Below are 22,642 nucleotides of genomic sequence, written 5' to 3' on the forward strand. Positions count from 1 at the left end.
CGGTATTGCGCAACAATCGGGAGACGGGGACCCCCCCGAACATTGACGGGTATTTCGCACACTGGTTTTGCGTCTTGTTAATTTGTTTTCTAAAATGTTAATTTGTTTTCTAAAATGTTAATTTATTTTGTCCTTGGTAAAAGTGTTTAGCCCATGTAATTGTGTTTTATGAAAGGTAAAAATGTTTTCCAAAATGTAAATTTGTCTCGAGTTTTGTAAAAGTGTTTCATTCTCTGTAATGTTGCTTTGCACTTCCCGGCCACCGTATGTTGTGTCTACATAGACTTATTACAAAGAATGAACACTAGGGAGAGATATAGAACAAGATGAGGGTGTAGTGTAGTGTGCACACACATGGAAGAGAGTTCAGTCTGGATTAAAGATTGATTAACCAAGGAAATCTTGTGCCATCATATCTTTTGTTGTTTTGTAAAGTTAAATTACAGCACCACACTTACTAATAGTGATTTTAAAATGATATTTTAGGCTTAATGTTAAGAAATGTGTATTGTGCAATTATAATATTTATATGTCAGTAAATATGTTAATGGGTTTGTAGGATACTTAGTATGAAATAAATGTATTTTAAATACATTTTGGTATACCTTTTTTTCACTAGGGATATGATTATTTAAAACAAACAAAAAAAGCCAATAATAATGTTATCAAACTTTATTAGTAGAAGCATTCGTCCATTTGTATCCATTCAACAAGAGTCTTTTAGCAAGAACTCATAAGAGATGATACATACAGAGAGGAGTATATAAAGAGTGTTTTAGGCATTAAGTAGAAAGGATTACAGAACTCTGTAGTTTACAAGTACAGAGTTTATAAAGGCTAATCATCATCATACCAGGTTACCAGCATCATGAGGCAGAAACTCAAAGAGGACTCGTGTGTCAACGCTCTGTAGATCATTCAGTAATGGCAGGTGTAGCAGAGGATGACACACTTTGTGGTGGGTCTATTTCCTCCAGTTGTTTCTTTACACTTTCGTACTCAATTTCCCACTGCTCCTTGGAGAGAGAGGAAGGACTGACCTCCAGAAACCTGTAGGCATCTTTGTTCTGGAGCTTAAACATGACAGATGCTTGTTGACAGCCTGCACCAAAACAGCCCCAAGCCTGTGGAATTAAAACATTTATAAGTCACATTAGACGAAATCTTAGTAATGGCTGGACAAAATGAGACTGACATTTAGGAGGGAACACTCCAGCATTCCCACAGGTATAAATGAAGAGATAATATATATATATATATATATATATATATATTCTCTCTTCATTTATACCTGAACAAGAACATTTCCAGTAAGAACATTTCCAGTAAGACAAGACAACAACAAGAACATTTCCAGTAAGATACTCTATATATATATATATATAGAGAGAGAGAGTATCTTACTGGAAATGTTATTGTAATCATGTGAACATGACTTTTACCTCTGTGGCTGTTTTGATTGAATAAAGAAATACATCTTTTAGGTCGGCAAGGTCTTCAATAATATCTTCTCCAGCAAAGGTCGTCTGTTCCAGGGAGTCCAGCAAGTTTCCAACATTCACCCAGAAGATTTTGAGCTGAATCAGAATGTCCTGAATTTTTGTCAAGCTTTTCTGAACTTCATTTAGATGGATGGGGTCGGGTATGGACTCTGCAGAGGGGAAATAAAGGTTTTAACAAGCCACATGTTCGCTCCCTGTCTTAAACTAGACTTGAATCTTGGGACAGTCTAAAGCATGACTTGTCATATAAGAATACTTTAAACATGAAAGAAAACAGACTCACTCCTGTCAGTACTGGCTCTGACAACCTTCATCTGCCAATCAATGATCTTGAGTTGGACGTGCCACTGCTTCTGTTTCAGAGCGGTCTTATCAGCGATGAGGATATTCAGTTGAGCTTCAAGAGCTCTCACATGTGCAGTATCTTTAGGATCATGTACAGCATCATAAATGCTTTTAACAATCAGCCCGATGAATGGAACGACTGCAGCAACGATGCTGAGGTCATCACTTGTTTTAGTTATGGATCTGACAAACTCTTGAATCTCGTGGTTTTTGCTGTCTATCTTGTTCTCAGTTTCATGAAGCTCTGCTGTGGTTTTCTGGAGTTCAGATTTCATATCATTCAGGGCTTCTTCAATCCGCTTCAACTCTTGGTCTTGTTCTGCAATCTTTTTATCTGTATCTATTTTTTCCTTGATAACATCACTGGTGGCCGATGCTACATCTTTGTTGTGTAAATCATACCTATACAATGTTGCTGTTAAATTAGCATTTTATAACAATGGGCTGTGTAACTAGCTTAAAAGTTTATCTTAAAATATGTTCATACTTTTGTCTGATTGTAGCAGTTGCATGTAGAAGAATAATTCAATTGCTCAAGGTATTTTGAAATATGTTTTAATGAGGAAAATATTCTTACCTATCCACTATCTTTTCCACATCAGTGATAATGTCTGTGATCGAGGCTTGTGCTTTTCCTAGGAATTTGACTGCCAAACACCGCATATTTTTCTCCACAGCTGACACCAACATGGGAAACAGCGACTTAACCAGGTTTTCACTGGTCAAAATACACTAGAATTAAGAGACAAGTATCTTAGAATTCAAAAACCGACAGTCACACTGATGGCGACGAAACATTCAGAACTCTTATTGCCTGTATTTGTCCTGTATCTTTCTGAAATGCTGTTCATAATGCTGCTGCATTAAAGGATTAGTTCACTTAAAAAAAAAAAAACTATTCCTGATAATTTACTCACCCCCAATGTCATTCTAGATATCCATCTCTTTCTTTCTTCAGTCGAAAAGAAATTAATTTTTTTGTGGAAAACATTCCAGGATTGTTCTACATTTAATGTACTTCAATGGCAACCAAATATTCAAATGTTCAAAGAAGGTTCAAATGTCCGTCTCAATGCAGCTTCAAATGCTCAAAACGATCCGAGTCAAGAAATAAGGCTCTAGCGAAACGATCGGCCATTTTCACACCAAAAAAAAAAAAATTTATATACTTTTTAATCACAAATGCCCGTCGTGTACCATCTCTGAGATGCGCTACGCATTGCGTCGTCAAGTTGTAAAGGTCACGCGTCACGTCATCCATCTATTCGTCTTTGCGCTCTGGTTCAAAAAGGTAGGGAAGAGTGAAAAATTCCATCTCATTTTCTCCTCCAACTTCAAAATCGTCCAAAACTTTTATTATTATTATTAATAATAAAAGTATTATTATTATTAAACTGTTATTATTATTATTTATTTTTTTCGTGACCTTTCCAACGTGATGATGTAATACGTGGCGCATCTCAGAGATGGTACAAGACGGACATTTATGGTTAAAAAGTATATATATATATATATATTTATATATTTTTTTTAAATGACCAATCGTTTCGCTAGATAAGACCCTTATTTCTTGAATTTGAAGCTGCATTGAGACGGACATTTGAACCTTGTTTGAACATTTGAATATTTGGTTTCCATTGAAGTCTATTAAATGGAGAAAAATCCTGGAATGTTTTCCTCAAAAACCTTAATTTCTTTTCGACTGAAGAAAGAAAAACATGGACATCTTGGATGACATCGGGGTGAGTAAATTATCAGCAACATTTTCAGTCTCTCTAAATCCCTCCTTTCTGCAAGCTCTGCTCTGATTGGCCAGATGGCCCAGTCTGTTGTGATTGGTCTACCGCGTACAGTGCCTGTCGGAAGCTACACGTCCATCACCATAACAGACCTGAGCTCCTCAGTCCTCAGCGACTGTACACACTGTAAAGACAGTAACGATGACGTCGATTGTAGTAAGACAGCAATATCGCATTAGCCGGAAACTTACACAATATAAAACACAAAACTACGTATTTTGAACACCCGGTAGAAAATACAGCAATAATTAATCATACTTACAGGATGTGATTCTGAGGAGTAACTTGGTCCAAATATATTGAGTACTGACCCTTCTTTCACGAGCAAGAGTTTTGCGAAACCCGCGATGAACTCAGAGATTTGAAAAGCAGTCGTCAGCAAAATGGCGTTTGAGAGCTGGTCAAGTTTTTTGCGGGCAGACAAACAATGATTATTATGGGGGAATTATGCAAATGTATCTTCTAGTTGCGTAGAACCGTAAAGCAGTGGGATTCGGATAAAAATTACTCTTAAAGGGGGGGTGAAACACTCATTTTCAGTCAATCTCATGTTAATCTTGAGTACCTATCGAGTAGTATTGCATCCTTCAAATCTTCAAAAAGTCTTTAGTTTTATTATATTTATAAAAGAAAGATAGGCTGTACCGAGTCTTTCCGGAAAAAAACGAGTGGTTGGAGGCGGGCCGTGTGGGGGCTCCATCCACTGGTCCCTTAGCGCTGGATTCTTTGGGAATCTGTGCAGGGTTGTCTTGCCCTGGCAACCAAAAACCCACTTCTTTGGTGACATTGACTTCCCTAAAGCCGAGCATAGTGCTTTGATGAGGAACTGCTTTCGCTCTCTTCTCTCTCTGGTCTACGGTTGCGCGCACGCCCGCGTACTTCCGGGAGAAGTGCCCTTAGGACCATATAAGGAAATTCCGCCCCATCTGACGTCACACATGCCCATACTCGAAAAAAACTTTCCGAAACTTGTGACAAACCGGAAGGACAATTTTTGGCACAGAAATACTCCTTCAAACGTACAATTTAATTTTTGAAACTTTGTCCATGTTTAGCATGGGAATCCAACTCTTTAACAGTGTAAAAAACTGAGTATGCATGAAATAGCATTTCACCCCCCCTTTAAAGGCGGTTCAGAGTCGATTCTTTCTTTTGGGAGACAATAACATTATGACACATTTCTTTATTTGCAGTTAGGGGAGAGACTCTCATAACCAGTTTAGCTCAATTTAATCTCTAACTAAAAGATAGACTATATGACATGCTATTTACTTGGGAGTAACAAGTTACAAAAGTAATGCATTACATTAACATATTACTTTTTGCTGTAACGCAGTAATGTAAGGCATTACTAAACAATTTTCAGTAATATTTTACTTGGTACATGTTCAGTAACGCTTGTGTTACAACACACTTTTAGCCCAAAATTTAATTGTAAAAAGAAAGGGGGGGGGGGGGGGGGCAGCAAGACCACAAGACATTAACGAATGAAAAATGCAAGTAAGTTATTACCTGTTCGTGGTCAGCCGCGTGTGAGGAACTAGTGTACGTATTTTGTAATGCTAACTTCAAATAATGCTAATAGTAATTTAAAGATGTGGTAACATTGGATCTGGACGGGAAGGATAACTCTGGGACTGGGAAGGGGTACGTGTGTCACGATTCTGCCTTCTCACACCGCGACACAGGTTCGTGGATCTGAGTGTCGTGATTTCGGTTTCATATCGCATATCGTTACCGCCCTAGTAATTTTAGAATGTTAAGTTCTACTTCTGTAGTTATTTTGGTGAAAGTAACTCAAAAGTAATACAGGAGTAATGTAACGCATTACAATTCTGAGACAGTAATATTGTAAGGTAAAGAATTACTTTTAAATAACAGTAACAAGTAATGTATAATGTATTACAGTTCGGAAGTAACTTGCACAACACTGTTTACTACAGACCCTTTATGTTTGGTGAGTTGACACACAAAAAAAAAAACCCAGATGAAAATACTGAAATCAAGAGAAATCTGACACTGTACTTTCAACATAGTTGCATCAGAGGAGCCGAACAGAAGCTTGGTTTCCTCAGCGCGACTCCTGATGATTCTCTCCAGGTTGGGGAAGTTGGCCAGGCACAGGTAAGAGAGATGGTAGAGAAGCGCTGTCTTTTGGGCAACAACGGGAAGCTCTTGTACAAACGCTGGGCTCAACGGGGACACAGCCACTGGTGAAAAAAAACATTGTATATTTTAAAAGACTGAAAACATCACATTGATGGCTGGTATTGTTTTCAAATCTGTTTGATGAAATAAGATAATACTTGCTTTTGCTATCAGCCATCCTTAGTAGGTTTACACAAAAATAAGTGCAATGAGTTTCTCCTACAATGTACTAAAAGTAGAACAGATTTGTTTGGTTTAAAACATGAAAATTATTATAAAAATGTGAAGTAAAACTGACTTACCTTTGCGTTAGCAAGTGATATGGAGAACAATGTATCTGGTGCTTTTATACTAAAGCTATGACCATCCTGCCTCCGCCCTCAGAGAGAATGACTTAGAAAGAAACTGTTAACTTCTGTTTTTGGGGGCCACTTGAGTCATGGAGGTTTATGTTGTTCGGCTTCATATGTTCAGTAAGTGGTTTTGTTAATGGTTAGCATGATTGATTACAATCTACAATCTATTGGCAATCCAATTACCATATCATATCCCATATCAATCTGTGCCAGAGTTTGAATTAACTCACTAGTACACAGCTTAAATGTAGGCACTTCCTAATAACATTAAAGGAGCATTTCACCCGTGGGAACATTGATCTTTATTGAAAGTTGGTCATATATGTAGTCGAAATGTATTAAAATTATGAGTTATGACAGAAAGTAACTTTAGGGCGAATTTGTGTGGAAAACCACAACTCCCACAATGCAACACATTTGCACAGCTCCACAAGCCACTCCCACTAATCCAGAACACCGCCTATGAGAAATCCGCCTATCAGAGAAAGCACTAGGCTAGCTACCGCTTGAGTTTGAAATTCATTTCACATAAAAAATTTTGTTGTTTGGCGAACTCATCATTGAATTATTCCTTGTTACTATTTATTTTGAAATGGTGAACTACTGCATGGTACCGGGATGTTCAGTCCCCCGACCCGCACCCGAAATAAAATTAGTTTAGCCAATCACATTAGACACAATTACAAAAATGTTTATTGCCAGGTCATACAGAAGTTATTACACAACAATTAACACAAGGAAAACTTTAGCCGAAGCTGTCAAAAGACAAGTACATGAAGAACATGGCAAACGTTACTTACCACAAAACTGAGTAGCCTTATAACATTTTACCAATCGAACAGACGCGGCTACAACACTATATCTGCCACGCAATTTCGTCTAGCCTACATCTGACAATTTTGGGTTCAAACACGGCCTGCACACCACACATACTTAACAGTGTTAAATTTGAAAAATACTGTTCGATAGAACGGCTTGGTTTGTTCCCACAGTTATCTGCGTGCTTCCTCGGTGATGAAGTTCCACATTTGCGGCTATCCAACACGAAAATGCATGCAGCAAATAAGCCTTTCACAATATTTTCTTCAGATAACTCCAAATTTCTCCCACACACTGGACTTGATTTTTGATGACGTATTGTCGACAACTTTACAATCTCCACTAGCTAGGCTATTCTTCAACTCCTCAGCATCCATCTCGACGACTGCAAGCAGATTGCGCGCGCGGTTATGAGGAATTTTTAAAAGTGAAAGTAGCCTAGGCAACGTTATAGATCCTGGGATGGCGTATAGCGCGTGGGCACAAATAAACTGATGTGGATTTTAAATTATTTTATCAACTTAAAATACAGGCATATATTTGTAGATGTGTTCCTAAAATTATGCATATATTTTTACGCCTGCATGTGATTGTTTTAAACCCGTGTTTAGACCCGTGTCCGACCTGGCTTATATCAAAAAGTTACCACCCGATTAGTTATTCTAAATGAACTTGCTGTTAGATCGGATAAAAATCTCAACGTCATGAATATCAAATCCAGCCCTGGACGCCGGATCTTGTCAAAAGATATCCGTTTGGCTGGTGTGTGCAACCCAGAAAACCTGTCAACAGAAAGTCTTGTCTTTTACCTCAAGACTCTATTAACAGCCTTCTATCAGATTCAGCCTGAGTGTTTGACTGGTTGGTTAACTGAGAAAGCCAGAAAAGAGCTGAAGCAGGAGACGAAGTCGAAGTCATAATAATCGTTTTTTGAATAATCTTAGTTGCATATGTCTCAATGCTCAACTGGCCAGTACAATTCCAACAAGTGTTATTATACCAAGGGAAAACAACAGAATTAGGCAGTCTCGTATCTCACAAAACAAATCAACACTCTTATGGAAATGTACAAGACTAAGATGAGAAACACTCCTGAAACTGTAACTAATAAAGGTGCTTTCAAATGATTCTAAAGTGGCCCAAATATTGATCCCACTCAGAGGAGAAAAGACCAGGATCCTCATTAAGTTTAGCCTGTTCGTGCAGAACTTTAGCTGAATTGTACACTGCTCTTCCAGTGTTGTCTGGCATATATGAACAACACTCAGTTGCAATCACTTTGCATGTTCTTCCCTGGGAGGCTAACAATAGATCAAGAGCCATTCGAGTTTGTGAAACAACCTTCCAACCTTCCTCATTTCATGCACTTCCTCTGAAATGTTAGCAATAGAACTAAGTGTAGTTTTTGCTGTGGCCTCAAACGTCTCATGTAGGGCCTGCACTTCATTCTGTAAATCGCTTACTCCTAAAAATGATAAAAATCATCCCAAATATTTTTCAGTTTCAGAGATTGAATGCTTTGTGTCTTGATTAAATTGTTTCACATAATCCTCTGATACTACTCGCATTGCCAGTAGAAGATAAGCCAAATAGCATCTACCTTTCCATCCTTAGGAAGGAATGGATAAGCTTTGTTTCCATAAACAAGATGGGTATACTGTTCCTTCATTAATGAATAATTACACAGGAACAAACGGGCAACGAATTATTAACATTCTAGTAACTACTATTAAGTAACAAGAAACTCTGATTAACAAATTAGTAAGTAATAGCGCTCAGATTAATGTAGTAGTTCACCATTAGCTAATCAATAACTACTATTTTTTTCATACCTCCCAGAGAACTACTATCTACAGGTTCATAATTAACATGAATGATGCATAATTTATAATATAAGGTAATGGTAACCCACTAGTAATGACTCAAGTATTACTACACCATTCTAAAGGAACTACTAATTATTTGGATCAGTATCTAAAGTGAAAAACATGATAACTACCTAATATTGACTGAAGTCATTGTAAGCTTTTGAGATTTTTGTAAGATTTTGAATAGCAATTCCTTCCGATGGATTGGGAACCAGGAAGTCTGAAAGCCAAGTGTTCAAATGAGGATACAACCGGGATGGGGATGGGGCGGATGGAGATATCGCTGCGGTGAATGACTGCGATGTCACCTCCTCGCCGGTCCAGACGGGGGTTGTCGATGAAGGAGTATCCAGGTGGGGTGGTCTGATTTACTGCAATGTAGTCCATGGGTTTGTGCCAGGTTTCAGTAAGTAAATTCGGTCAGATTACTTCACATTTGTACGTGAATAGCCTACTTAAAGGAACACTCCACCGTTTTTTGAAATAGGGCTTATTCACCTTCTTTCCTACATTTAGATAGGTGGGCAAATGCATTTTTGTCTCAGTGCATGCATTGTTTTAGTTTGACAGGGTCGGCGCTAGCTTAGCTTAGCATAATGAATGGAATCCTTTGTTGCCAGCTAGCATGTCCTGAGTAAAAGTGATATAAAAAATGTAAAAAACCCACCTAATTACTTCTTGTGGCCTGCGTATTCACAACCAGTACAAATAGTGATGCAGATTAACACTAGGCGATTTCCTAGGCAGATATTGACTTATATTTTAAGGACTATATTAGGGGGAAGCACAGGCGAAGCACTGCTACTTGGGCATGATATCTCTGTGCCCAAGTAGCAGTGCTTCGCCTGTGCTTCCCCCTAATATAGTCCCAAGTCAATATCTGCCTAGGAAATCGCCTAGTGTTAATCTGCATCACTATTTGTACTGGTTGTGAATACGCAGGCCACAAGAAGTAATTAGGTGGGTTTTTTTACATTTTTTATATCACTTTTACTCAGGACATGCTAGCTGGCAACAAAGGATTTTTTTTACATTCAACTGGGTTTTATATTCAAACAGGGTTGAAAACCTGTGTAAATATGTTCACCATGGTCCATTTCTGTACATAATAAAAATAATACACCAGCCTACAAAATCACATCAAGGTAAGATATAAGTGAACATTTGAACCTTTTAATATATAGAGGCCGATGTCAAGTCAAGTCAAGTATATTTGTATAGCGCTTTTCACAATACAGATTGTATCAAAGCAGCTTCACAGTATTAAATTAAAATAAAATAATACAACAAGGTTTGTTTCTAGTGGAATTTATTGATTGATAAAATAAAATAAAATATCCCCAAAATATCCCTAACTGAGCAAGCCAAAGGCAACATGTAAGCTTTCTTTTCGTATATCATTACATTACGCAAGTTAACACCCAATACTTGAACAGTTTAAAGTGTAATCCGGCCCAAACCATCTTAATTTAGCTGGCCATGGTTGGCTAAGCCGAAAATACATGTCCTCCAGTACAAATGTAAAACATAAAACTGACAATAGCCAATTCTGGCTCCATAGCTGTTTACTCAATTATATCAAATGAATTATCAGGATGGCAGCTGTCCTCTCGCACCATTGCTTGGTGCTAGGAGCAATAATAATAATAATAATAATAATAATAAGTGTTTCTGTATATAAAGTTTGGCTGGATTCAGTCACTTCAAAATAATTTGACACGATAATGTGAATCTGTGAAAATAACTTGGAACTCTTCAGTTGATCTAAAACATCCCGTAGCAAACTCTGATTTCTATCTAAACTGATCAATTAATACATATGGAAATAAATTCATTTGGGAATAAATAAAAAATAATTTTTTATTTTTAATTTCTGCAGGATTGGTGCTGCATATTTCAGTGGCTGTATCTGTGACAATACAACATATGCTTTAAGTTTAATATGCTTTAATGTTATTAATAATCATTGGTGCCGATCCTGTGGGTGCTCAGCCATTTCCAGATGGATGATTATATAAAATATAATGATTATTATGAATAATAAAGCCATATATGGTTTTGAAGAATGAATGGAGGCTTATGCTCCTTGGCCGACTGAAGGGTGTCATGGAAATGCTTGATATATTTTGTATTGATTTTTGCCAATAGTTTAGGAAAATTGCTGGTAAAATGTATTTTGTATCAAAAGTACACCAACCTCTGTCTATGAAAAGTGAGAGTAGTTAGAATACCACAAATAAATAGATGGACAAGATTATGACGCACATAATTCTTAATAAATCGTTGTCTATTTCACCCCGTCGCCAAATCATAGAAGCATGCAGTTAAGACAATTGTATTCATCTTAATAACACATAAAACAATATACAGAAAGATTTGTTCACAGATCTAAGAGCTTCTCTTCTTGCATCGCTAGACTAGATTTCTAAAATGAGGGACGGGCATCAAAACTGTGATGTTGTGTGTAATATTCAGTTCCTGTAAGAAACTGTTCCACTGGGTGGACTACACTGGAACTGAATATTACACAACAGTTTGCAGAAGAACTAGGGATGGATGATCCCGAAGCGCAGATGTTTCGAAACACTGATCCAAAGCGTGATTGAAAAATAAAACCAATGTCACGTGGCCAAATGGCCAAACGAAGCCTCGAAGTGTTTCACTAGTGTTTCATCAGGTGTGGTCCGCCGAATCAGCGTTTGATTGACACGGTCGGGAACAGACCACACAATCGCACATCTGTATAAAAGTGAAATTAACGCATATTGACCTCGTGGGTTTTTGTGAGAGGAGTTTGATTTTGAGATAGCGGATTTTTGAGGATATAGTGATATAGTGCGGATATATGGTTATAGTGCGATTTGATTAGTTATAGGCTATTTAGGCTTACATTTAAATTTACACAACACATTGACTGATAGGATAGAGACAGACAGAGTATACATATAGTGACACATTAATAGATACATAGATATAAATATATATAGACAGCTAGATTAATAGATAGATACATATAGATAGATTATAGATACATATATAAATACATAGATAGATTATAGATAGATACATAGATTATATCTAGATATATATCTAGTAGTGGTGTCAACAATAATCGATTCGACGATGCATCGCAATGCGGGGTATGCGCGATTCAGCATCGATGCGGCAAAGTGCCATAATCGATAATCTAACTGTTTATTTTCTGGCCTTGAGTTGGACAATAAAGTTGTTTCAATTATTTCCGGGGGCATAACAACAACAACAATCAAGATGGCTGAGGCGGAGGGAGATGACTATAGTCAGATAATTAAAATAGACGGGTAATTAAAAACCCAAAGCTTGGAAAGTGGACATCTGGGCACAATTTGTATTCTACGAAGTTAATGGGAAACTAGACAGAACTTACGTGGTGTGTACACACATAGCAGCCAATCAAATCTGTTGTTCAATATCTGACTGCTTGTATTGCCTCATGACTGATGAAAAATTTGCCTTGTTGTGTGCAGTAGAATTTTGATGCATCGCAATGCATCGTAGAATCGAATTGTATCGAATCGTTACCTGGTGAATCGTAATCGAATCGAATTGTGAGGGCAGTGCCAATGCACACCCCTAATATCTAGGTACATGTAAGGGATAATCCACGGCTAGCCATGCATTAAAGGATTTTAATGCACGACGTAGAGGCGAAGAACCACCCGACGCGAAGCGGAGGGTGGTTGCCTCTATGAAGTGCATTAAAATTCTTTAATGCATGGCTAGCCGTGGATTATCCCGCTTATACCTTGGTTATTTGCCAAGTTAAAAACAAGTTAAAGCTGTAACTGATGTTTACAGTGTAATTTTTTAACAGACGTGTAAAAATGACGGTTATTTCTTAAGTTAAGGCTCGTCAGTTCTTGCACTCCGTCCGCTTTAAATAAAGTAGAGCCATCGGATTGCTTTTATTTGAATGAATTCACATTTATTTAAATTCATTATTAAAAGAGAGAGACAGATAACTGAAGGAGAAGGAACAGAGAGAGAGAGAGAGAGATGCGTGCGCGAGTTACCTGTGTGCGTCGATCTCTTCTTTAAAGTCTAGCAGCTACAGTCCCCTCATTGCTTAAGCATATAGCTAACTTAATGATTCTTTAATGGATTTATTACAATTATTTATGAATGACAGGCAACACTGATACAAATTAAACGATATTCAAAAATCATCCATTTAGCCTACCTAAACGTTTTCATATGCGTCTCTCACTCTGCTTGCAAGTGTATCTGTGTTACTATGGTTACCAATGTAGCGGATTAATTTCGAACTGTAATCAAACTGACTGGAACTACCTGTGCATTAAACGGTTTTACTGCACACCTTCCAGCCAATTAGAATCGAGTATTTAAACAGCCCATGGTATAAATCTAGATACATAGATAGATTATAGAAACATATCTAGATACATAGATAGATTCATATAGATAGATACATAGATAGATAGATTTGGATAGATAGATAAAATGGAGGCTCCCCAGAAGAGTCTGTCAGACTGTACATCTGTGGTCTGGGAGCATTTCCGTTTAGAAACCCCAAATAAAGTGAGATGTGTGTATTGTGATCGGCAGCTAGCCTGTATACTGCGACAATACATCATCCATGATGCGCCATTTGAGGAGCACTCATCCTGCCGTTTTGCAGGGTGCAGAGGATGGCATTCCCCCTGTACCTAGGCCTGCTACTGACACTGCTGGGCCATTTAAGCAAGGTATGCATTGTTTGAAATATAATTATAATTGAAATATAATTACAAACTTTTGGGACACTGTTTAGAAAGTCCATAGCCCTATTCCCTACAAACTAATGTCCCAATCACAACTGCCAATCATGTTAAAAATAGCTTCAATGTGAATATAATATTGTCACGGTTCATGAATTCACTGTTTTCTTCGTGTCTCGTGTATTTGTTGTTCTGTGTGTGTGGGTGTGTGTGAGTGGGCGTGACTGCTTGTTCCTGCTGATCAGCGCTCCAGCTGACCTCATTCCCCGCACCAGCTGCTGCCAATTCACTCACCTATAAAGACTCATCACACTCTCCTCTCTTTGTCAGATCGTTGTTTGGTGTCCTCAGTGTGTGTCGTTTCCAGTCCTGTTCCTGATTCGAGTTCCCTGTTCGGTGTCTTCGTGGTGTTCGTCTCATCTCGTCTGGATGTTCACTCTCACTGGATTCACCATCACCTGTCTTCACCAGCACGCTGACCATCTAGTCCCTGCGCCACCAGCCCACCCGTGTTCCCGTATTTCTTTGTGTCTTTTTGACCCTCAACAAAGAGTTACTTGCATCATTGCTTCCGCTTCATGTTTTATGACAAATATAATATAATATTGTGTGAATATACACTACTGGTCAAAAGTTTTAGATCGGTAAGATTTTGTATGTTTTTAAAAGAAGTCTCTTCTGCTCAGCAAGGCTGCATTTTTTTGATGATAAAAAAAATATATATGAAATTGTGAAATATTATTGTGAAATATTATGACAATTTAAAATGACATTTTCTATTTTAATATATTTTAAAGTGTAATTTATTCCTCAGATCAAAGCTGAATTTTCAACATCATTACTCCAGTCTTCAGTGTCACATGATCCTTCAGAAATCACTCTAATAAGCTGATTTTATGCTCAAAAAACATTCTTTATTATTTTCAATGTTGAAAACAGTTGTGTACAATTTTTTTTCAAAATTCTTTGATGAATAAAAAGTTCAAAAGAACAGCATTTATTTAAAATAGAATATTTTCTAACATTATAGATGTCTTTACTGTAACTTTTGATCAGTTTAACTCATCCTTGATGAATAAAAGTATTGATTTATTTTATTTATTTCCCCCAAAAATAAAAATAAAATTCTTACTGACCCCAAACTTTTGAAGGGTAGGGTTTAATGTTACAAAAGCTTTCCATTTCAGATAAATGCTGTTTTTTTTAAACTTTCTATTCATCATAACATCATAAAATAAAAATGTAAAAAACTTTTTTTAACATTGATAATAATCATAAATGTTTCTTGAGCATCAAATCATCATATTAGAGTGATTTCTGAAGGATCATGTGACACTGAAGACTGGAGTAATGATGCTAAAAATATTCAGCTTTGATCACAGGAATAAATTACACTTAACTATATATTCACATAGAAAACAGCTGATTTAAATTGTAATAATATTTCACAATATGACTGTTTTTGTTTGTATTTTTAATCAAATAAATGCAGCTTTGGTAAGCAGAATATACTTCTTTTAAAAACATTAAAAATCTTACCGATCTAAAACTTTTGACTGGTAGTGTACATTTTATAGGTCTACATATGAGACACACAATGCAACAGCTGATGCCACAGTGGAAGTGAAAAAATACATCAACGATGCGTATTTGCATAGAACTCGTGATCCACTAACTTACTGGAAAGAGAGAGCAGTAATCTTCCTCATTTGTATGTCCTAGCTTAAAAAATATCTTTGCATGCCAGCAACAAGTGTCCCTTGTGAGAAGATTTTTTCAAAAAGCTGGAGAAATTATCTGTAAAAAAAGTAGGCTAAGTCCTTCCACAGCAGAGAAATTAATATTTTTGAATAGAAATCTCTAAAAAAGTGAGACATACTGGCTTGATTTATTTTATTAATATTCATTTTGCAGGACCAAAATAACATTATGCACAGTGAGGAGCCTATAGGTTACAAGCTTCACATATTAGATAAATACAATAAAAAAAAAAATTGTTTTTAATGGCTCGTCAAGGTTGTTTCAGATCAACACCTGCAAGTGACCACTAGGTGTCACCGTTGAGACGGGTGTCAGATTGATTCGAAGCCTCGAAACAATATGGCGCATTTGGTTCAATAGTGTCATTGGTTCACGAAGCCTCGATCTGGCCATCACTACATAAAACAGGCCATACTCTCACCAACAGTGATACATGGACAATACTTGACAAAGGAACATGGGGCTTACACGAGGGCTTAAATACACACAAGGACTAATCCTTCACAGTGGACCAAAGTCCTCTTTTTTGATGAGAGCAAATTTTGCATCTCATTTGGAAACCAAGGTCCCAGAGTCTGGAGGAAGAATGGAGAGGCACACAATCCAAGATGCCTGAAGTCCAGTGTGAAGTTTCCACAGTCTGTGTTGGTTTGGGGAGCCATGTCATCGGCTGGTGTCGGTCCACTGTGCCATCCACTCAATGCAGCCGTCTACCAGGACATTTCCAGAGCACTTCATGCTTCCTTCAGCACACAAGCTTTATGGAGATGCTGACTTCATTTTCCAGCAGGATTTGCACCGGCCCACACTGCCAAAAGAACCAAAACCTGGTTCAATGACCATGGTATCACTGTGTAATTACTGTGTGATTTCATGTAATAATCTAATTTTCTGAGATTTTGATTTTGTGGGTTTCATAAGCTGTAAGCCATAATCATCAAAATTATAACAAATAAAGGCTTGAGATATCTCACTTTGCATGTAATGAGTCTATATACTGTACAAGTTTCACTTTTTTAACGGAATTACTGAAATAAATCAACTTTTTGATGATATTCGAATTATATGACCAGCACCTGTATGACCCACTTTCAATAAAGATTAATGTTCCCATGGGTGAAAAGCTCCTTTATGTATAAACACTGTATAACACGAACAAGTTGTATGTGTTTTGTTTTATGGTGCGTAATTTTAAACACCTTTATCCTTATTGTAATTATTCTCAGGTTAGGTAAAGTAAGTCAAATCTGTCCTAAACAATAAGCATTTGAATTTCCATACTCACAATATTTAGATCACAGAAGACTCCTCCGTGCTCAGTTCAGCTCAATCTTTTGATAAACAGAGACTTATGGCAGACAAGCTTCTTAATTTCAATTATATATATTTTTTATTAAATACAGGTTAATTAGTTTACATTAAAGGTACTAATATATAAAAATAAAAGTAAAACCAATAAATTTACAAGCTTTCATCTTCATGAGGTGCAAGTGGCAAGGCATCTAACACCGGAGAGGCCATCCTTGGTGAACCAGCGTCTGACTGGACATGTCATTCCCAGCTCTTTTTAAAGGCGGGGGTGAAACACTCATTTTCAGTCAATCTCATGTTATGTCGACGGTGATTGTTTTATAAACAAAGCTCAGATCGACGGATTTGCAGATCGTCTAATGCTCAAGGATCGAGCAGTCACAATGATGAAGGTTCGCGGCCATGCGTTGGAACCGGGCGGTGAGTAAAACTGCTTCAAATGTCTCTGTGTGTTGTTAGCTCGGCACGTTAGCACAGCTTTAGCTCCGCCCACACGGCCCGCCTCCAGCTGCTCGGGTTTTTCCGGAAAGACTCGTTACAGCCTATCTTTCTTTTATAAATTTAATAAAACTAAAGACTTTTTGAAGATTTGAAGGATGCAATACTACTCTATAGGTACTCAAGATTAACATGAGATTGACTGAAAATGAGTGTTTCACCCCCCCTTTAAACAAAACCATCCAGGAATCTTCTAAAAGATAAATAGAAGATGCGCATGATGTATTCAAACTTTAAAGATTTAAAGTCCGTGTGAACCGGAAGTTGCAAACGACTTTTCTCCAGTGTCGTGACGTATTTCCCAGTGAAAAGGAATATTGAACAGAGGGCAGGGGTTTACTCTAGCGCTCCTCCTCTCCATCTCTGCTCATAACAGACTAACGGTTTGAGGGGAGTGGTTAAGCGTGTCCCAAACCAAGCCATCAAATGTACGTCATCAAGGAAGGTCCTCCAAAGCAGAGGGGAGGGGCATTTTCAGATTTTGATTAAAGATTACGAAGCCAAAAAAAATGTTTGTGTGGATTGACTTGCATGGATGAATTGTTGACCACAAAACGATCAATTTAGGCAAACAAAGTAAATATGGTCAATTTTGATTTCATGTGGACTTTAAACAGTCTTTTAAAATTTAAACTTTTAAGGTTATGCTTTTAAATGAGAGGGAGAGAGAGCCACTCTGTGATTTTATATTATCTTATAAGCAATTCATTTATGTACTTTTAAAGAATAGAATGTTTTTCAACTTTAGTTAGTCTGATATTTAGGAAAACCCCTTTCTTACTGTGTTCTGGTATGCGAAGGAGAGGGTCAGAGGTCACATGTGGAGGGTGTGAGGCCCGTCAGAGAGAGAGAGAGAGAGAGAGAGAGAGAGAGGGTAGTGGAATCCTTGTATCCTTTATAAAAGATACAATTTGTAACAAATGCTTAGGCCTAGGCCTACATTACATCGTAATATAAAATAACTTATTTCTGTTCAAATATAGGATTTATGGCCCTATCTTGCACCCAGCACAATTGACTTTGTACACAGACGCATGTTTCATACCTATTTTGCACCCGCACAAAGCGAGCTTTTCCCTCCACAGAAGCACGTCGCTAAACTAGGGAATGAACTTGCGCTCCCGGGGGCGGTTCAGCGCAAAAAAAGGAGGCGTGTTCCGGCGCAAACGTTCCCTGGTGCTATTTTCCTGTTCCATAAAACAATTGCGCCACTGGCCAGAAAAAAACCTAGTCTAAAGTCAGTGGCGCGTTGTTCATTATGCTATTTTAAGGGCGCATGCTTGGCCATAATGCACAACGCGCATACACTTTGATTCTCTAATCTACACAGAAGCAGCAGTTTTCTTTATTGCAAATCATATTATTACAAACGAACGAACGAACGATAGATAGATAGATAGATAGACAATTTATTATAAAAAGCATACATCTAGCTTACACATTTACCCACATTATTATATACCTGTTTAACCAAAGCTAATTTGGGTGTGTTTCTCCATCCCCAATGTCACTTCTCTCTCTTTTGCGTTGCTCTGCTCGGCTGTGAACCGCTCCTGGCAAATCCGCCGTTATAATAGCAATCCGCCAAGGAAAGCGCGTCTGCTCTTAAAGGGAATGTGAGATGACGCTCTGATTGGTTTATTTCACGTTACGCCCAAACCACACCTATGAGTAATGAAGCGACTTCAGACCAACACATTTTAGATTTGCGCCCGGCGCAAGAGTCATTTATCCCGCCGGGAAAATAGCAACAGCGCCGAGACCCGCCCTCAAAGTTACTTGTGCTTTGCGCTTTGACACTTGCGTGTGTGCTGGCCCATGATCTCTCTTCATTATCTGATATACTATAGGCTAATGTTAACTTCATAAATATGCGTCGGCCTTTATTTGAAGCATTCTTTGGTTCTCAAAATATAAAACCTTGGATTACTTTAATTGGTTACACTTTATTTCGATAGTCCACTTTAGACATTCTACTAACTATAAGTAACTTTTCAACTACATGTCAACTAACTCTCATTAGAGTATTAGCAGGGTGTAGTAGACAGTCAATAGACTGGTAGGTTAAGTTTAGATGTTAGGATTCGGGTTAGGAGAATAAGTTGACTTGTAGTTGCCAAGTAACTTATAGTCAGTAGAATGTCTGTTAGGGGACCAACAGAGTGTTAGCAAATATTAAGCAGACAGTCTACTAATACTATAATGACAGTTAGTTGACATGTAGTTGCAAAGTTACTTAGTAGAATGTCTAAAGTGGACTATCGAAATAAAGTGTTACCCTTTAATTTTCTAAAAAGCGCACACAAGCTGGACAGTTCTCTGTTCTAGTAGTATCAGACATCATTTACGCAATACTTGTTTAAGAGTTCAGTAAACTGCTCACATCGATTCAGTTCAGTGAAGGTTTCGTCAGATGGGGTCAGATTCCTGAAATTCAGCCAAGATTTGGCGGATGGAGAGATTCAAATAGTGGAAAAAGTGCAGACAAGCTGGACAGTTCTCTGTTCTAGTAGTATCAGACACACCAGGGCTGCCAACTCTCACGCATTGAGCGTGAGACTCACGCAATTGACACTTTTCACACGCTCTCACGCCACTCATCCATTTTCTCACGCACAGAGAAATTGCGGAGCAAAGAGGTACTTTTAATATTAAACTAATTCTCAGCTCTTAGATTCCGTCAATTTTATTGCGAAATTAAGACAAAAATACGTTTGGCGCTTGTAAATGTGACGTGACAGATCGCTGAGCGCCTCAGTTCAAGTGCACGTGAACCGATCACCTGTTACTTTTTTATTTAAAGATGCAGTACAACTTACCGAAAGTATACATAATATCGGCCAATTAGTGTTTTTCAACCACGAAAAGAGGTCAATATAACAGTCATTTAAGTTCCTTTCTATGAAGGTAAAAGAGTAGCAAAACTCGACAGCACGTAGATGTGAATTTGAGAACTTGTACAATAAATATTCGTATGTAGGCTACGAGAACATTTACACTCACAGCTCCAGTGTGAAAACCTGTAAAATTAAAATCTGAAGTTGAATCTTGAGATTTGCACTCGCAGACAACACTCACAAACCTGTACTCTGAATTTGAAGCTGCAGAAAAGTAGTCACAAATGCCATTCACAGAAATACAATGACTTGTAATATAATATTTGCATTTATTCTGTGATTTTACATTATATTATGTCATTTATATACTTTTAAAGAATAGAATGTTTTATGTAAGATGAATTTTATTGTTTTGTTTATCTAAAAGAATTGGTTTCAGTAGATTTTTATACACTTTTAAAAACTGAATGTTTTTCAACTTTGGCAAGATAATTTTTATAACCATTTCATTTATACAATTTTAAAGAACAGAGTGTTTTTCAACTTTTGTGTGAAATATAGGCCTACATCATTTTATAAAATCACTGTTACTGTACCTCTGGAATGCGAAGGAGGGGGGGTCAAAGCTCACATGCAGACAGACACAGACACGCGCACGCATCACTCTGAGTGTGCTGGTGAGGCATTCAGGAAAAACAGTCTTTTTGTTTTACCACTTTTAATAATGTATTAAATTTAAAACATTTTTAACAAGATATCATTTAAACTTTGAAATAATTTCAGCCCCTGATATCTTGATCACTGAAGTCAGAGACCGTCTAGACTTACAAACATGTAAGATGATTTTTGTTTTTATTCTTTTTAGTAAGATATATTTTGCATTTCATTACATACTTTTAAAGGATAGAATGTTTTTTCAACCTTAGTTTAATTTATACACTTTTAAAAAGAACAGCATGTTTCATGTAAGATGATGTTTTATTCTTTTATTTATCTAAAACTGAAAGAATAGGTTTCAGTAGTTTTTAGTAAGATATTATTGTATATTATGTTATTTGTGTGAAATATACATATATGAAATAACTAGTCCCATTTATATACGCTGCTCAGGAATGTGAAGGTGGGTGGGAGCGCGATGCTGGGGACACCCGTGACACACCGTATAACCACACACACACACACACACACACACACACACACACACACACACACACACACACACACACACACACACACACACACACACACACACACACACACACACACACAACTAGAACATGACACCGGCCGTCAAAACATCTGTTCTGTTAAAATAGGACAAACTAACCGGCAAAACTATGATTTAGCCAGCCCATTCTCATCCCAAGGCGTCATATACTGACGCTTTTGACATTTCGTCTACATCCAACGCACATGGCACCCTTTAGCGTCAATATGAGACGCGGATAGATATGGGCCAGAAGGCGCCTCCTAACGGTCTAACCCTAATCCTACCCCAGACCTAAACCTACCCATAACCGAACAAAGCTCTGTGCGTGTCATATTGACGCTAAAGGGTGCCATGTGCGTTGACGAAATGTCAAAAGCATCAGTATAATGACGCCCTAGGATGAGAATGTGTTGGATTTAGCATAGGAAGGTCAATAGGGCAAAAGCAAGTGTCAAAATTACAGGATCGATAGGGAGGAAGGGCAAAGGTTAATCCCATGACCTCATTCCGGAGGTTCACCGGAAGTTCAACCTTTTAAAAGGCCAAAGGTCAAAGCCATTAATCATTTTGACACAATGACCCTAATAAGTACTACTCGTGGCGCTTTTCTAAGGATAACTATAATGTATGGCGGAATAGCACTTTTGGGAGTACTTCGACTCGGCGCAGTAAAAAGTCACGCTGGTTCTACTTCTAATGACAGAAGTGAGAGTGAGAGGATTTTTCAGGCGTGACTTTTTACTGCGCCAGTCGAAGTACTCCCAAAAGTGCTATTCCGCCATACATTATAGTTATCCTTTTTAACCCGCTTAGAAAAGCGCCACGTTTTATTTTGTGTCACCATACTTGGTCGTGTAACTACTCTTGTAACTGTATTTAAATAGGGAAACCGTGGAGGTGTTTGGTCACTTCTAACTTCATCTCTGTTTGGATCCTAATGAATGAACTGGGCTAAGCTAAGTGCTATCAAAGTGTCGCCGCGAGCCAGAGCGATTGAGTGCACACACTGAGATGAGAGATCGAGGTATGTGTATCAACTCGTCTTAGTTAAGAGAATAACAGTTTAATATGAAAAAAACGGTGGAGTATCCATGGTTTCTTGAAGTTCCTGTTGTTTTTCTAATGTTCCCCCGTTCTAGTTCACCCATTAAAGCATTTGTCCACCCTGTCATGTTCAACTTTTATGATGAAAATAAACAAATTATTTTAACAAGTTAACAAAACTTTGTGTGTGATTTCTTAATAAACAAATAAGGGCCAGTTAGTATTGTTTTAAAGTTTGACTAAATATCTTTGTTGTTAGATTTTATTTAGAATAGAATGTGCAATTATTGCATATTTTATTGGGCAATACATAATTAAAGGTTCTGTAAGTGATCCCGGGAGACGTTACTTCTTGTTGACATTCGAATTGTTGTCAAAGGCTCACCA

At 37.6% G+C, this 22,642-nt stretch overlaps 1 protein-coding gene across 1 annotated transcript; it reads right to left on the reverse strand.

Annotated features, from left to right (window-relative positions):
* Window positions 1-657: 657 nt before the first annotated feature.
* Window positions 658-6,135, reverse strand: LOC311284390 (uncharacterized protein). The gene is made up of 7 exons (XM_084399396.1): window positions 6,097-6,135; window positions 5,957-6,023; window positions 5,672-5,856; window positions 2,425-2,579; window positions 1,786-2,249; window positions 1,443-1,651; window positions 658-1,124 (listed from the first exon to the last, which is right to left on the reverse strand). The coding sequence occupies exons 2-7, from the start codon at window positions 5,970-5,972 to the stop codon at window positions 915-917; spliced, it is 1,239 nt and encodes a 412-aa protein (XP_084255522.1). The 5' UTR covers window positions 5,973-6,023; window positions 6,097-6,135; the 3' UTR covers window positions 658-914.
* Between the last annotated feature and the right edge of the window lie 16,507 nt (window positions 6,136-22,642).

This window comes from Rutilus rutilus (assembly GCF_951802725.1).
Source record: "Rutilus rutilus genome assembly, chromosome: 24".
Lineage (NCBI taxonomy): Eukaryota > Metazoa > Chordata > Actinopteri > Cypriniformes > Leuciscidae > Rutilus > Rutilus rutilus.